This window comes from Cupressus sempervirens, chromosome 2 (assembly GCF_028749045.1).
Source record: "Cupressus sempervirens isolate cs-2001-9-10 chromosome 2, ASM2874904v1, whole genome shotgun sequence".
NCBI lineage: Eukaryota > Viridiplantae > Streptophyta > Pinopsida > Cupressales > Cupressaceae > Cupressus > Cupressus sempervirens.
Genome location: NC_143119.1, coordinates 233,330,780 through 233,348,854, shown reverse-complemented (window position 1 = coordinate 233,348,854; position 18,075 = coordinate 233,330,780). Strand labels below are relative to the sequence as shown.

Sequence of the window (18,075 nt, the reverse complement as noted above, 5' to 3'; positions counted from 1 at the left end):
CAATTTGTGGTGAACATGGGTGCATTTATCAATGATGGTTTTGTAGTGGTTGTTAATGATTATTGTTTTTAATTCTCCAATTCTCATCAAGTACTTATGCTTTGTTCACTTTCCTTTTCATGGGATTGAATTCAATGGTCCCTATATATGGGGCTTTAGGTCCATTGAAGGGTGGTGAGGGGTTTTTGTTCTTTAGCTAATGGTTAGCTGTAACTTTGCATGCATAATTCATACTGGAGTGGGCATTTCAAGTGGGAATGGGCCTATATTGAAAAAGGGGGTTTAGTCCCATTCTTTTATGATTGAATTTAAAGCTTAACTTAGCAACGAACACAAAGAGCAGTGGAGAAGAGATTTACCTGTACAATGCAGATTTAAAGGTTAAATTTTCTTGTATAACTCATTCCATTTGAACTGGATGAAATTATAGCTAATATCGAAGTGCTCTGTGAAACAATAGCTGTAAGCATCTCAAGCATGTGTTTAAAAAATTAAGTAATTTTGTTTTAGTATGTGAAGGTTCAACTATCATAAAGTGAAGTGGAGCTTTTTGGAAGCCTTAATTCAGATTGGAAGTCTCTCAAAAAATTTCAGATTAGAAGCCTCTCAAATGTCTCAAACTAAAAAATTTTATATTTATACCAAGGATAAATTATTATTTTCATTGCTCCATCCAATGAGAATTTAGAAAAATTATGTTTTAAAATTGTTTAAAATAAAACTTAATACTGAACTATTATATTTTGATGAAGTTGGAATTAATATTTTGTTTTTATTGGTTGTTTGACTATCAAATAATAAATTTTGGCACTAAATGATTACATAAGTATCCAAAACTAATAAACATTATCAATCAAAACAAATCATCATTTAAATGTCTATGCTTCATTCAATATGGGCAAAAAATTAATCAAATTTCCATGATAATCGAAATTACAACAAGAATACATGTCTTAAAGTGAGTGTTATAGGTAAGTGACATCCTCCCCATATAATTAAGCTACATTGTATTAGTTTGAGAAATAATGCCATCATTTTGGGTAGCTTCTTGATAGCTAGATTGTTCCCAAGGGACTTGTATAATTCTCTTACATTTTTATATACCGTGTTCGTCTAGAATTGTGAGTGGAGAAAGGTGCATTCTGTTGGCCTCTTGTGCTTGTGATCCCTGCCAATCATCACATATATGGAATCATAAATATATTTTCTAAGGAAATGAAAGATAAACCATTTAGATAGAAATGTGTAGGAGAGAATGTATTAGAATGACTTTATAATTCATAATCTTTTTTAAAACCTCAAATGTTCTAATATATCAAAAGAATAATTTGGAACTTGTCAAATCTTATTGAACCTCACCTATAGTGAAGTCTCTTTGAGATCATTTAATATCTAAAAAATTTCTATAATATTCCACAATATATTTAAACTTCACCTTATTTTACCTATTGTCATATTCACAGAGCATGTTTTGTCCAATTGCCACTTAATTGTCTAAAAGTTCATCCCATCTCATTGATGTCCTACACTTTCTACCACAAAATCTTTCAAATATGCCATCTAAATGGAAGAATGTTAAAATTTCTTGTGAGGGTACTCCACCAACGACAAATATTCTTCCCACCTAGTGAATACATTCATAGAATATATCATACGATTTGATTTTTTTTCTTGATTTGGTCATGGGTAATTGTGCCAAGATGGGAGGCCAAATAGACACCAAATTATTTGTTGGCCCCCTTCAAGGCATTTGATGCTAGCCAAATAGCTCTCTCTCTCTCTCTCTCTCTCTCTCTCTCTCACACACACACACACACACACACATACATAAAGTCAAATATGATCTCTAAGAAGGAATAAATACATGAAATATAACATTTAAGTATTAACCATATTTTAATTTTATTTACATTTGATGTACATACATTATTAGGTTGTTTGAGAGTGAGTTCTAATCTCCAAGAGTTATAATCTAGCTTCTAGACTTTTGAGGACCATATAGATTTACAAACTTAGTCAAATTTCAATAATTATCATGCTTTTCTCTCTCTCTCTCTCTCTCTCTCTCTCTCTCTCTCTCTCTCCTTCTCTACTCAACACTTTTTCTCTATGTTCTCTCTCTCTTCTCTTATCTCCCTCCCCTATCTAGGATTTAGGTAATAAGGCTTAGAGCACAGGGTTGGAGATATATGGTTTAGGGTACGAGATTGATGATATGGGGTTTAGGGTATTAACTCCATTAATACTTCCCTCTACCTATCAATCTTCCTCTCTTTCCTATCTCTCTCCCCTTTTTAGGAATTTCCATCCCTTTCAATCTAATTCCCCCTTTCTAACACCTTTGTGTGTGTGAAAATATATGGCATATGTGATTATATATATATATATGTGTGTGTGTGTGTGTGTGTGTGTGTGTGTGTGTGTGTGTGTGATTATATATATATATATATATATATATATATATATATATATATAATCACATATGCCATGTATTTTCACACACACAAAGGTGTTAGAAGGGGGAATGGTCCTTCTTTACTCTCCTCCCACACTTCTCTTATTTTTTATTCCTTGGGTTCCTTATTCCCTTCTTCTCTACCTCTCTCTCACACACAAACTTTGTTACTTTTTCTTCCCTCTTCTCCTCTCCCTCTCATCTCTAGGTCATCACCTCTTCCTCCAATTTATATGGTATAGGATTTATGGCATGAAAATGGGGGAAGAAGAGGAAAGTGGAGATGTGGGAAGGAAACTAGAAAGGGGAAAGATAGAGTAGGGGAGATAGAAAAAAGAGATACCACATATCTTGTGCTCTATACCCTATTCCAATACCTTGAACTTGAAACCCTATACACTATATGTTATACCCAAATGAGAAGAGAGAGGTAGTTGTGATACATAGAAGGATATTAAGAGAGGTGAATAATTGAAAGAGAGATCTCATAAAGGGATATAGGTAAGGAGAAGGAAGAGAAAGGTGGAGAGAAAAATAGACAGAGAATAAATAGATAGGTGAGGGGCCTAGAGGGGAACGACAAAGAAGCCAAGATGATGAAAGATAGATAAGAGGATTGAGAGAGATGTGTAATAAGACATGAATGTAGAGGTCATAGGGTCATATAAGTGGAGAGGAATGAAAGGAAAGGTGTATAATGAGACATGGATGTAGAGGTAGATAGATGGAGAGGAATGAAGGTTGGAGAGGTGATGACTTGAGAGAGAGCAAGAGCGAGTGAGTGAGCGAGAGAGAGAGAGAGAGAGAGAGAGAGAGAGAGAGAGAGAGAGATGTTAATGTTGTAGCTTTAGTTAGATTTAATTGACCTAAGCGATAATTCTTTTTATGATTATTGGTTATATATATATATATATATAATTGTTAATATTGTCTAATTAATTATTAACTAATAATTTATCATAGAGACATGTCTCCTCTTTTTTTATATACATTCAAATCTGTATTTGAAACACAGAAATTAATGACATTGTTATTACATTTGCAAAGATCTATTCCATCAACATGATATCAAAGCCAAACTATGAATGTAAGGAAACAACTTGTTTTGCATGAACTCTTCATTAAAATTCAAAATATCATATACCATAAACATTAGACGTTTTTTAGGGATGGGCTAAGTATCTACAAATTCACAAGAATGTGGTGATTTTCATACTCTCAAGGCTAGTATTTGGAGTTGATAGTGATTAGAGGATGCAGTAAATCCATGGAAGTTGTTGCCACTACTAAAGTAAGAAGAAATATTTACTGGTGAGAGGCTGAATAAAACTTGCTTTGGTGTGTAATAGTACGTTGTAATTGCATCCTGCCAACGCAACTAGATCCTCTACTACAATTCTCTTAAGACTTTGCAACAATGGTGCTTGGGTTTTGTAGTGAGTACAATTAGTTAGGACAAGGATGATAGAGAAGAGAAAGATGATAGGGACTGAGCAAAACAAAGAAGAGTTTGAGATGCCTTTGGGTGAAATTCCTCGTGCAACTACGCCTCCACATAGGTAGAGTGTAGTCTGAAAAAGGTGTAGATGAAGGAAATCAGACTAAAGATGATAGGGACTGAGCAAAACGAAGAAGAGTTTGAGATGCCTTTGGGTGAAATTCCTCGTGCAACTGCGCCTCCACATAGGTAGAGTGTAATCTAAAAAAGGTGTAGATGAAGGAAATCAGACTCTGTCTCAGTATCACATGTTATCGTAATCAGTCATATTTCATTGTAATTGGTTCGGTTCATTCTTTTTCAGAAAAGGTCGCCTTTAAACATCATATATTAAAGAAGAAATTAAGTTTGAAAAAATAAGTCAATTTTGACTATTTAATATTTTAGTGTAGAAATTAAGCCTTAGTATGTAATGTTTAGAAAGTAAAAATTGTCCAACAGAACAAAGATTTTGTCTAGTCAGACTTAAGATGCATGCGATCAACATATTCAAAGTAGCTGAAGAATGTCAGGTCTCTACATTGCAGGAGAATAATGGCAGAACTAAATGAGCCACCATCTTACAATTTGGACAAATGGATAGGGCTAGAAAATAGAAAATAAAGTATTTTATTTACATCATAATTTGTATCGAAGAAATATGCAGATGACGTGGAAAAAGTGAAGGTAATGACAAAACAGATATGGAATAAGGCATCGATGGATATATAAGAAATACTTGGACAGCATAGAGGATAAAAAACCAATACCGAGGAGAAGGGAGGCGGGCATAGAATGTGTGAGTGATTAAAAAGGCATTTATACTCCCATTTGATAGTTCCACATATTACCATCGACAGACTTCCATTTGATAGTTCCACATATTACTATCAACAATGTTGGAGCAAAATAAAATAAAATTAATGGAGCCATATCAGCGTTAATAAAAAGATGCAGTCACGAATATCCATCTAATTATAATCAGCAACGACCATATCTATTAACAAATAAGCAGTTTCCATATACTTACGAATGAATGGTCGAATTTTGGAACGAGAAGAAACTACAGATGGGAGGAGTTTAGAAGACACAGTGATCGGCATCCACAGCTAAAAATGAAGAGCGATACACAACATGGAATTTATGGTGTCAACGGTTTGTTGTTTCTAGAGTCATGTAGGTAGCAGATGTTTATCATGCCCTCTACATATGCCTGGAAAATATTTTTTCTGTTGTGTCTTATTTTTTGTTTACAGTTGGAAGAACAACCACATCACAGAGTCTGTTGGGTTATACAAAGAAGAAATGATGATCTTAAGTATGGCTTCTTGTGCGGAGATGTATTGAGTTGAGTATTTGGGATTAATTAATAACCATATAATAAAAGTTGCATATCATTCCATATTATATTCACGTCAAAGCCAGGTCAACAAACTATTTTGTGGTAGATTAGTCATAAAATGGTGCAAGTTAAGAGAAATTGAACATGGTAAAGACAAAATTCACATCAGAATAATTAGTCATAAAGAGTTAGTTATTCTAACTAACTTAGTCATGTTTATATAAACTAATGGCATTCCTACTATTTGACAGTGATTATACTTCATTAAAGCAACTTGCATCAAAGATATAAGTATTCATTAGCTTTGAGTATTACATTTATCTACTTATTATATTCTCTCTTAATTGTATTCTTACTAAGAGTTATTTGCCTTGACCTTTTCCTTTGTGTAGAGATGTTCTTGTAGGAAAAGAAGGTAGTACCTTACACCTACTACCAAATATTGTGCAAACACAATCTTATGACAATAGCTTCAAAAGAAGCTTTGATCTAGAATTCATTAGTCATTTGATGATATAGCTAAATAAAGTGAGGCTCATGAAGTGAATATCTTTGATGATTGAGATTATGAGTATCCTTTCGTATCAAGAGGGAGGGAGGTATACATGTGTGTGTGTGTGTGCAGAGAGAGTGAAAAAAGAGATAGAAAGGGATAAGATAAGTATGTGATAATACAAATATTGAGAAGTATAGAGGTTGAGATGGAGGAAGAGAAAAATGTTGAGAGATGAGAGAGAGAGTGAGAGGGAGAGGCGGCAACCTAGTGCATGGAGAGATAAAATAAGAGAGAGTGGGAGAGGGAGATAGATATGGGGCTAAGGAAGGAGGGGAGATGAAGAAAGGAAAAAGATAGATTTATGGAAGGTGAGAGTTGTGAGGCATATAAGAGAGTCGAAGAGGAGGGGGGAGAGGCACATTATTAATACGGGAAATGAACCTTTAAGAGGGAACATGGAGTAAAGAAGGAGAGAGGGTGGTAGAGACCTAGAGATGGGGGTAGGGAGAGAGAGGGTGGGGAGGATTGGTCTAGATTCTTGAGGAGATAAAGAGAGTGAGGTAAAGAGAGCAAGAGAATAATGATAGGAGCATGGTGATTGGTGAAATTTGACACTGTCTAAAAAATTATATGATCTTCAAAAACCTAGTATCTAGACATTATAACTCCAAATATCTAAAATCGTTCTAATCAAACATCCTGACAATATATATATATATATATATATATATATATACACATGAGATATAACTTAAATTATATGACTTAAATGTATTGGTAGAGGAATAAAGTATTTTCTTATTAATGAAATCATGTTGATTTAATTATTAACATATTATCTATAGTTTAATTAAGCTAAACTTTGGGCATATAATAATTAATTCTTTTATTAATTATTATCAAATAACCTAGGTTAGTTACCTTGGAGGGTTTCGTGTTGGCAATATTCTGAGGCTTCCTTTGTCGAGTGTTTTTTTCACAATATTAGCCTCATGATGTGTTGATGATGTGTGCCATTATAGGTGTTTGTACCTCTCTTGCACTCTTGATGTTCTCAGTTCTTCTTTCTACAAGAGATGTTGCATTTAGTTTCAATGTTCATGTCTTACCTCTTAGCATTATAGGGGGGTTATGTGGTTCTATTGATTTCTTGGATTGATTGAGTGAGCTATGTATTCAGTATTTGATCCTATGTACTAGGTGATCCCAGTGGTTGGATACCTATGCATTTTTGTGAGATGGATAATTCACCATATAGACATGCTTTTATTCTTATTTTTGGAGGCCATGAAGATACCTTTCATCTTTGATTGATTATCTCTTCAGACTTAGTCTTCTCTACCTAATCATGTTCTATACATTGGAGGTTCTTCAAATCAACAGTTTGGCAATATTTGCAGCTTCGTGCTTTAGTGGTGCTCTTCATGATCATCTTTTATTCCTATCTTCTAGGACATTCTCTAGTTTGGAGGCTTCTTCAATCCTTCACTAGTTCTTTTCAGTATTATTTATATTTCTTTCTAGAGTAGGGTTTTTGCGATGTGGTTTTCTCTATTCCTCCTCCTTTTAGAGATTTGTTTGTGCTTAGGTACCTCATCAAGCCTTGTTGTCAAGACCCAAATTTACTTTCAGTAGTAGTTTCTAGGTTTTTAGCTACTCCCTAAGTTTATCTTAAGGGGGGGTGTTAGAGTAATAATTTAGTATTTTCTTATTAATTGAATCATATTGATTTAATGATTAACTCACTTATTATCTCTAGTTTACTTAAGCTAAACTTTGGGCATATAATAATTGATTCTTTTATTAATTATTAACATGCAACCTAGGTTAGTCACTTAGTAGGGTTTTGACTCTTTAAATATAAGGATTTATTTTTTTGTAATTTCTTCATTCACTTTTGATCATAGAAATAACTTTTTGTTCTCATCAAGAATGTCTCATCTATGGATCCAGGAATTTCAACCTCCATAGCTTTTGTTTCTCTTTTTGTGACATGTATTTTCATGCAAGTGATTCTTAAGAGTTGTGGGGTTGATATTTCATCAACTTCAACATGTATTATATCCCATTTACGTTTGTGTGTGTGTGTGTTGTGTGTGTGTATATCTATATGGATGAATGCATGCATGTATGAATGTGTATATATATATATATATATATATATATATATATATATATATTATTCTTTCTTGGATATTTCATTTGAATAGAGTTTGAATAATACCATCAAATTGTGAGGAGGAGGGGGGGGTGGGAGAGAGAGATCACCAATGAAAATCATTTCATGCATGCCAAATGAAAAAATGTGTTGTTTATATTTTGGGTATGCCAAATTTGGCACAAGCTATAAATTTTATGTAGAAAATAATCTATATTGGGAAATATTGGTCATTAAACCAAAAGGCTTGGCGATGGAGAGAGATTTATGGTCTTAACTAAACCAATCACAATTTGTTAAAAAGGTCTTAATGACAATCCAATGGTCTACCTACAAGTGGCCTACCCCAAGGATCCACTAAGAAATTTCTCTTCCCTTCCCAAAGGCTCTACCAAGACAATCCAACTCTTCCTTGGTTGAGATACAAATTCTCCAACCAAAATGACCTTGAACCCTAGTCCTTCCTAAGGAATACTTACCACAAACCCTCTACCAACTTGGATATGATAAAATTCTCACTTCTCATGGATTAAATTGAGTTGCTAGATTCAATATGGCACCATGGATTCTTGGTTTCTACTCCAAGAAACCCACAGTTCAATATGATGTAGGAAGGCCTAAAAGAGATATCCTAGAATTAGCCCTCTTAATCAGGTATTTGAAACGTTTCTCCCACAACTTCTAAATGACCCTTGAAACAAATTAAAATTTCAAACACCATTTTAGGACTTCTAAACTATATCCAAAGTCTACATTAGAGTTTTTCTTACAATTCCCTCAACTTGAAAAGAGGAGACATGTGCCTAATTGGCAATTTAGGAACATCTATGCAAACAACTAGTAAACATATTCACTGATAAACTAACCTTTGAATATAAGAATTCATATGGAGTTTTTACATGATCTTCAAAATACCTAGTATCTACATTATACTCTAAGTCTAAAAATTTATATGATCTTCAAAAACCTAGTATTTACATTATAACTCCAAATATCTAAAATCATTCTAATCAAACATCCTGACAATATATACATGAGATATAACACAAAGTATATGACTTAAATGTATTGTTAGAGTAATAAAATATTTTCTTATTAATTAAATCATGTTGATTTAATTATTAAGCACTTATTATCTATAGTTTACTTAAGCTAAACTTTGGGCATATTTAATAATTAATTCTTTTATTAATTATTATTAGGCAACCCAGGTTAGTTATCTTGGTGGGTTTCATGTTGGCCATATTCTCCATCTTCCTTTGTTAAGTAAGTGTTCCTTCCACAACATTAGCCTCATGATGTGTCCATGATGCATGCCATTATAGGTGTTTGTACTTCTCTTAGACTCTTGGTGTTCTCGATTCTTCTTTCTATAGAAGATGTTGCATTCAATTTCAGTGTACATGTCTTACCTCTCATCATTATAGGGGGGCTATGTGGTTCTATTGATATCTTGGTTTGATGGAGTGAGCTATGAATTCAATATTTGATCATATGTACTAGGCAATCCTAGTGGTTGGATACCTATGCATTTTGGTGAGATGGATCATTCACCATATAGACATGCTTTCATTCCTATTTTTGGAGGCCATGAAGATACCTTTCATCTTTGGTTGATTAGCTCTTCAAACTTAGTCTTCTCTACCTAGTAATATTCTATACAATGGAGGTTCTTCAGATCAATAGTTTGGTAGTGTTTGTAGTTTCATGCTTCAGTGATTTTCTTCATGATCATCTTTTGTTCCTATCTTCTGGGAAATTCTCTAGTTTGGAGGCTTATTCAATCCTTCACTAGTTCTTTTCAGTATTATTTATATCTCTTTTTGGAGTAGGGTTTTTCCATGTGGTTTTCTATATTCCTCCTCTTCTTAGAGATTTGGTTGTGCTTAGGTACCTCATTAGCCCTTGTTGTTGGGACCCAAATTTACTTTCAGTAGCTCAGTTTCTAGGTTTTTAGCTACTCCCTAATTTTATCTTAAGGGGGGGTGTTAGAGTGATAAAGTATTTTCTTATTAATTAAATCATATTGATTTAATGATTAACTCACTTATTATCTTTAGTTTACTTAAGCTAAACTTTGGGCATATAATAATTGATTCTTCTATTAATTATTATCATGCAACCTAGGTTAGTTACCTATTAGGGTTTTGATCTCCTTAAATATAAGGATTAATTTTTTTGTAATTTATTCATTCACTTTTGATAATAGAAATTTCTCTTTTTTCTCATCAAGAATGTCTTGTCTATGGATCTGGGAATTCCAGCCTCCAAAGCTTTTGTTTCTCTCTTTCTGTGACAAGTATTTGCATGCAAGTGATTCTTAGGAGTTATGGGGTTGATATTTCATCAACTTCAACATGTATGTGTGTATGTGTGTATGTGTGTGTGTATATTATGTGTGTGTATATATCTATATGTATGCATGTATATATTTATGTATGAATGTGCACATATATATATACTATTCTTTCTTGGATATTGCATTTGAATAGAGTTTGAATAATTCCATCAAATTGCGGAGGAGAGAGAGAGAGAGAGAGAGAGAGAGAGAGAGAGAGAGAGATCACCAACGAAAACCATTTCATGTATGCCAAATGAAAAAATGCATTGTTTATATTTTGGGCATGTCAAATTTGGCACAAGCCATAAATTTTATGTAGAAAATAATCTGCATTGGGAAATATTGGTCATTAAACCAAAAGGCTTGGTGATGGAGAGAGATTTATGTTCATAACTAAACCAATCAAAATTTGTTAACAAGGTCTTCATGACAATCCAACAGTCTACCTCCAAGTGGCATGCCCAAGGATCTACTAAGGAATTTCTCTTCCCTTCCCAAAGGCTCTACCAAGACAATCCAACTCTTCCTTGGTTGAGATACAAATTCTCCAACCAAAATGACCTTGAACTCTAGTCCTTCCTAAGGACTAATTACTACAAACCCTCTACCAAATTGGATATGTTAAAATTCTCGCTTCTCATGGATTGAATTTATTTGATACATTCAATATAGCACCATAGATTCTTGGGTTCTACTCCAAGAAACCCACAATTCAATATGATGTAGGAAGGCCTAAAAGAGATCTACTAGAATTAGCCCTCTTAATTGAGTATTTGGAATGTTTCTCCCACAACACGTAAATGAACCTTGAAAAAAATTACAATTTGACACACCCTTTTAGGACTTCTAAACTATATCCAAAATCTACATTAGATTTTTTCTTCCAATGCCCTCAACTTGAAAAGAGTAGACATATGCCTAATTAGCAATTTAGGAACATCTATGCAAACACCTAGTAAACATATTCACCAATAAATTAACCTTTGAGTATAAGAATTCATATGGGGTTTTTGCAAGTCCAATAAACCATAATACACAATTAGGTTCCACCATTCAATCCCCCATCTATTGCAAATGAGTTTATTTCACAACTTCTTAGAGCTCACCATGACCTAGTGATCAGCTTAGGCTATCATTGCAAAAATACTAAATTGATCTTGAAACACCAATAATTAAAGGGAAACATTATATTTAGGTTATCCTATAATTCCATGCAATAATTTGGAATTCTAATTGTGGAATGTTAGGGTATACTCATTTAATCCCTGAACCCTAAGTCTATGAGGGTTTAAGACTATTTTAGCTTCAAAACAATGGCTCTTCGTACTCAATCAACTTCATTACTTCAAGCCAACTTCTACAATGAGCTAAGACACAATTATTGAAGAAAAACCCAATTTATAACTCTAATAAATCAATGGGAAACCAATTACTAAATGGAAAGTAGCAAGTTTATAGGGAAGTAGAGAAAATCAAATTTGTGATTGCAAAAACTTAATTGTATTGCTTTGATCAGTGAACAAACTTTAAACTTAATTGCCAAAGCCTTTTATTTGGCACTTGAAACAATTGTGCCCATCCCTAAGTGACTTTTTGTCTCAAACTTGCAATCTTGCAACATTGTTGCAAAAGTTGCAAAGTTTCAATTTTTCTACTTTTTGAGCAACTTTACAATTTTCAACATTTTATGCTCAATTTCATTCCTAGGAGATTCAACTCACCTCTAAAACTCTCCTAACTCCAAATTACCCTTAAAACACCTTTCCTAAACTTTAATTACATCATTATCACCCATTATAGTTCAAATTCCCAAAATCTACTAAGATCACCATTTAAGGTTCACAAGAAAAATGGATCTAGTTAGGCTCAACATACATGATTTGTTTCCATTAGAATTTATAATAATACTTAAAAAAACTTCACAACAAAATTTGGAGGTACTCCTGTAACACTTGGACAACTACTTTAATAAGAGGTATTTTTCCCAAAAACATGCTAAAATTTCTTAAAACAATTGATCACAATCTGTGTTAGGTTCAAGCACATGTTTAAATATAATTAAAAATTCACCACAATGTTCTTAAGCTCTCTATTTTCTATAACCACATATTTATTTCTTTTCATATTGTTATTATATTAAGCTTTTCATCTATGATTTCTTTTTTTAGTATGTTCATCTTTTGTCAAAAAACATTTGGTATTTTGGACACATTTTGGCTTGTCCATCAATTTTTGAAACATTTTTTTTGAAACTAAACTCCATTCCACACACCTAAAAACCAAGAAATTTTAATTTTTGATTCATTTTCAAAATGATTAGTTGGGAACAAGCTCAAATTTTAGTTTTTCTTGATGTGTCCACTTTGAAAATTAGTAGAAAATTATATCTTCATTACAAAACCACCAAAAATCAAGACAATCTACATGGTGTTAGCTAACTTCTTATTGGAACAATTTTAAAAATTTGAGGACGTCTTTTTGGAGGGGGGAGGGCGGCACACACTATATGCTATGTTATATTTTTAATTTAAATAAATAGACTACTTGGTGTGATCCCACATTTTGAGACTCAGAAAGCCCGACATCTTCAAAACAAATTACTATTTTAGAAACTAGATATGGAGCACTTCAACTCTTGTTTTTGTTACATATTCAAATTTTGAGCGTAACCATCTCTATTTTCTTGTTAAAGTTTACAGTTTGTTGATTTTAAAAAACAAAATTTTAAAAATAAAGTGGCATCTTAAGACCCCCTTTTGGTCCCCCACCTAGATGCATTTATACACTTTTTTTTGTACATAGTCAATAATAATAAAATTGAATTTAGAGCTAATGGAAACCAAAAAAGTTGTCAAAAAAACCTACAAGTATTTTATCCTAATTAGATATAATTACTCCAAGTATCCAACGCAATCTAATGTATCTATGAATATTCTTCACAAAATTTGAGCATCAAGATTAGAATTTTTAGTATGTAGTGTGTAATGTTAACTAGGTTTTTTTAGATCACTAAAATGCTGACATGATTATTGTGTATCGTGGGAAAGCTTATCACAAAAACATTGAAATTTTTAACCATTTGTTTCATCATTATTTATTTCATGTGTACAATACTCCTATAGAGTAGAAATAGTCAACCTTATCTTTCCATCACTCCAAATAGTTCCATGAAGTTAGCTACCTCATTAATTCCCAACTAGAACTATATAGCTTTCGCATATGCATACACTTTGGCTTCCCAAGATGTTCTTGACAAGATATGCTCTAATATATTTTTTCAAGAAAAATCCAATTCTTAAACTAGGTATATAATAATGAAAGGAAAAGAAGTTAAATTGTTCCTCTTCCTCTATTATACAATCAAAAGGAAGATGACCCACTAAGGTCAAGTAGGTCTTTAATGCTAAGAAAGTGAAAATATCCTTTAGTGAATTTATTAAAAGATGCTTATAATAGGATGACACAAGATACAATGATAGCTTTTAGTATAAATAGAGTGACATAAATAAAAATGAAACATACAATGACTAAAAACAACAACTAAATGGTAGTCCCAACTTGTGGCTAAAATATGAAGTGAATTTGGAGGGTCTAGAATGCCTTCTTGTTGTATACCCTGCAACTTTGCTTGATACTTTCCCATATTGTTTGTAGGATCCTACACTTCTTAAATTCTCTCTCATATGTTTTTCATATATTCCTACACATAGAAAAGTAGGAAATCGGGCTGTATAAAGGAATTTGCCTTAGAAAAACCCTATTCAAAATCAACCTTGAAAAAAAAAAAGATAAATGAAAGAATGTTGGCATAAATGATTTAGATTGTATTGAGGAGATATTGTAGTGAAGTTTTGATTCTCAATTGATCAATTATTGTGTTGTTATTGATTTAAACTTAAGTGTTGATGGTTGATAATCATAGGGAGTATTATGCTGGCATATGCAATGTGGAAATAATTATTGAGGTCATGGTGTCATAGGATTTGGAGTGTGTAGTTTGTATGGAAGACTTACAAATGTTTCATGATACCATGTCTATGATCACACACTAAAAAAAAGTCTAGACAAAGTTATGATTGATTGAAGTGTGACAAAGTGGGGAAAATTAGTCAGTGACATTCAATGAATGATTTGATTGGTCTATCAAATCTATGAAGAGTCGGATGGTTTAGTTTTGGATTTATGATCTGGACTTAGTTATGGTCTTGGTGTAATGACCACACATTTTTTAATTTACTAGAAGGCATGGTTTAGATCAGGTGAAGTTCATTTTGTAGAAAATGATAGAACAATTAATGTTTGATCCTTAACTAGTGATGTAGTGGCTGACTTTGGTTGATCTTTCACAATATGAAGTATTGTGGTTATGTTATGATGAATTATTCTTGCATTGATCATTGTGATTGAATTTTTGGAAGCCATGCATGTTCATGAAAAAAGTGAAATGGGATAGATGTTCTTTGTCAAATTGATGTGTGATTCAAATTAGTGATCGAGTGGATCTAGTAAATGAAAGATTAGGGTTTAGTAACACCTTTTAGTGTTCCATAGGTAAAATTAATATGTAATACATTTTATAAGGTGATGGTTGTCCTAACAAGTGAAATGTGCATTTATATTTCAACAATTGTATTCACAAAGTTGTAAATCATGAATGGTTAATGTGCTTCGACAATTGATTGAATGTCTTCAAGAAGAAGGATGATAAAATCTTAATTGGATTTGTACAAGAAACAAATAAATGTGTTTCCCAATCATCCTCCTTGTTGAATCCTAACAGGTTCCCCAAGTTAAATCCCTTAACTAGGTCACTCTTGACAGGGTGAACAAGATCATAAAATGTCTATTTAGGTTCATTCCCTTGAGTGAGTGCATTAATTTGAGCAAGAATCCTTCAATGATGTTAACCATAATAGGGTAAAGCACCTAGAAGTGCTAGAGGAAAATCCCTTAACTAGGTAACTCCTAATAGGGTCTTCTCTTAACCGAGCATTTTTGTAAGCTTCTAATAGGACTAGGCCTTTAAAAGGGAACATTTTAGAAGAGTGAAAATTTATTTGTGGACCATACTAATTCTCACTATAGTTTTTCCCTCTAACCAAGAGTTTCCACATAAAAAATATTGGCCCATTATTGTGTTACTTGTATGGATGCTTTTATGTGTTGTTTTTCTTATAGCTTCACACCTTAACATTGAATGAATGTGGTTGAATGTTTCATTTGGCAGATCTCATTTGAGTTGATCATTCAATAATAAGTTGCTAAAAGTTAGAATTTAATATATTATTGATTCACCCCTCATCTTAGTAATCTTGGACCTTCTTATACTTACAAAACATGCTATCATATAGCAAAGACAAGATCTAGAAAATGAATTATATCATACCTTGGTAATGCAAATTCTTCTTTGGATATGATCAAATATTTTGATCTAATATGAATTAACATAGAAACCCCAAAAGGATAGACAAAACCTTTTGTAACTGATGTTGTAGGTTTCCACAATGCTTGGGGGGTAGGGGGTTGAATACTTGAATTCTTTGATGAATTTGGATCAATGCTTGAGTGTGTGATCTTCTTAGTAGACTCATTTTCTCAGTCTTCAAAGATAGAATGAAGCTAAATACGTGGAAAGTAAATGATTTCCCTAAAAACACCTTGAAGTTCTTAAAGAATGCTTGAGAAATGATCTTGAATTCTTATATGTGAAATTGTATAAAGAGAATAATTCATGTCTTGGTCATGACTACCAAAATTAGGAGAGATAAATGACTTATACACCTCTCACAATATCTTTTGGGTTAAAAATTGGGAGGACCAGCCAAAAATCCAAATACCCTACTAAATTACCAAGACATGACCTTGATTTGAATCTCAACCCAAAACATAGAGTATGGAATGATTAGTCATGCTATACTTGGGTATAGAATCTCTAAGCATTGTATACCCACCAATTAGGGCTTAAATTTAGCCCATGGGCCCTAGATAACTAAGGGATTCTAGATTACAAAGCATAATTGGTTTTGAAGTCAAGGGAGAATAAAAGCCCACAAATAATAGAATAAATGGTCTATGTGATTAAATAAATTATTGGATTGGAGGAATAATATAAGAGAACACTAAGAAATAAGGTTTTTCCTTCATTTTAAATGAAATTGAAATAATGTATGACTCATATTTGAATTAAGGTGTTCATTGTGTGTCATATGAAGTCTTGTTATGAACGTTAAGCTGAAAAGACACTAAGGTGTGTGCTATTAATTATGAAACTTTACACACCAATAAAGTATTTACAATTTACAATGGTATACAACCTTATTGGGGTACACATATTTTCCTTGGTATCAAAGAGTACCATTGTCCATCTATTGATTCTACAAGTGAGTATTTCTTAGTATAGTTAATCTCAAGTATTCACTATGTTATTCAATGTTTACCGAGCTAAAGAATTGGGCATAATTATTACTAAGTAGTCAAAGTCTACTGAGCTACACACCCATAGGGATTTGAGGTTAAAGGTAGGGAAAGTTTAGTGCGTAGATTAAAGAAATTTTTTTATGACTTGAACCGAGCATCTTGGCAATGGTATCTTAAAGTGTATCTAGGTTTATGAATGAGCATAGTTTATACTTGGTGTTATTCAGACCATTGTGTTTATTTTAAGAGGTTGGATGATGACAACTACATTATTTAATGTTTATATATGTTGATGATATGCTTGTAGTTGGGTCTAACATGGATCACATTAAGGGGTCAAAAAAAGAGTTAGCACATTCATTTTCTTTGAAGGATTTGGGCGCAAAAAAAAAATCCTTGGTATGAAAATTTTTAGAGATAGGAAGAACCAAAAAATGACTTTATCTCAAGCTAATTATATTAAGAAGGTGTTGTAATGTTTCTCTATGGAGAATGTCAAAGTTGTTAGCACACCTTTTTCTGGTCATTTAAATTTGACTAAGGAGATGTGTCTAATGACACAAGAGGAGGAGGATAAGATGTCCAAGGTACCTTTTGCTTCAACTATAGGGAGTTTGATGTATTTATTTTTTATTTAGCAGGCTAGATATTGCACATGCAATGGGAGTTGTTAGCAAATATATGACTCATCCTGGGATTGAGCATTGGAATGTGGTCAAATGGATTCTTAGATATTTGAGATGAACATCCAATAAATGTTTACATTTTGGAGGCTCTACTATTGATTTACAAGGCTATTTTGACTCAAATTTGGTAGGAGATCTTAATACCAAGTACAGTACTATAGGTTATGTATTTAATATTGGTGGGACAACAATGGGTTGGCTTTCTTAGATGTAGAAGTTTCATTCTTTATCCACTAGAAAGGGAGAGTATGTTTCTACTAGAGAGGTAGCTAAGGAAATGATATGGCTTCAATTCTTCATGGAAGAACTGGAACATCCACAGAGGGATAATTATCTTTATATAGATAGTCAGAGTGTCATTCATTTTGCCAAGAATTCTTCTCTACATTCAAAGACAAAACACATACAGTTGCGGTATCATTTCATTTGGTCAATTTTGGACGATGCATAGTTAAAGTTGGACAACATACATAAAGATGATAATCCAACAAATATGTTTACAAAGTTAGTGACAAGGGAGATGTTGATGAGCTCCTCTTCAACTTCAATTGGTCTTTTAGACTAAATAAAATAAAGGAACAACTAAGTCTAGGGTGGTTCAATCAAATGGGAGCCTCATGGAGTAGTGGTATTGCTACAGGATCGATCTCTGAGTGGGAGAGTGTTATCTAGTGTGGAGCCTGGTCATTCCCCAACTTGGAGA

At 32.9% G+C, this 18,075-nt stretch overlaps 1 protein-coding gene across 2 annotated transcripts in view; it reads right to left on the bottom strand.

The window, feature by feature from the left end:
• Positions 1-866: 866 nt before the first annotated feature.
• LOC149571899 (uncharacterized) overlaps positions 867-18,075 on the bottom strand; it is a 78,178-nt gene continuing 60,969 nt past the window's right edge. For both annotated transcript variants that reach the window (XM_089813306.1, XM_089813305.1), the window contains one exon: positions 867-1,168. In XM_089813306.1, the coding sequence (XP_089669432.1) occupies positions 1,089-1,168 (80 nt within the window). In that variant the 3' untranslated portion in view covers positions 867-1,088. The remainder of the gene's footprint in view (positions 1,169-18,075) is intronic.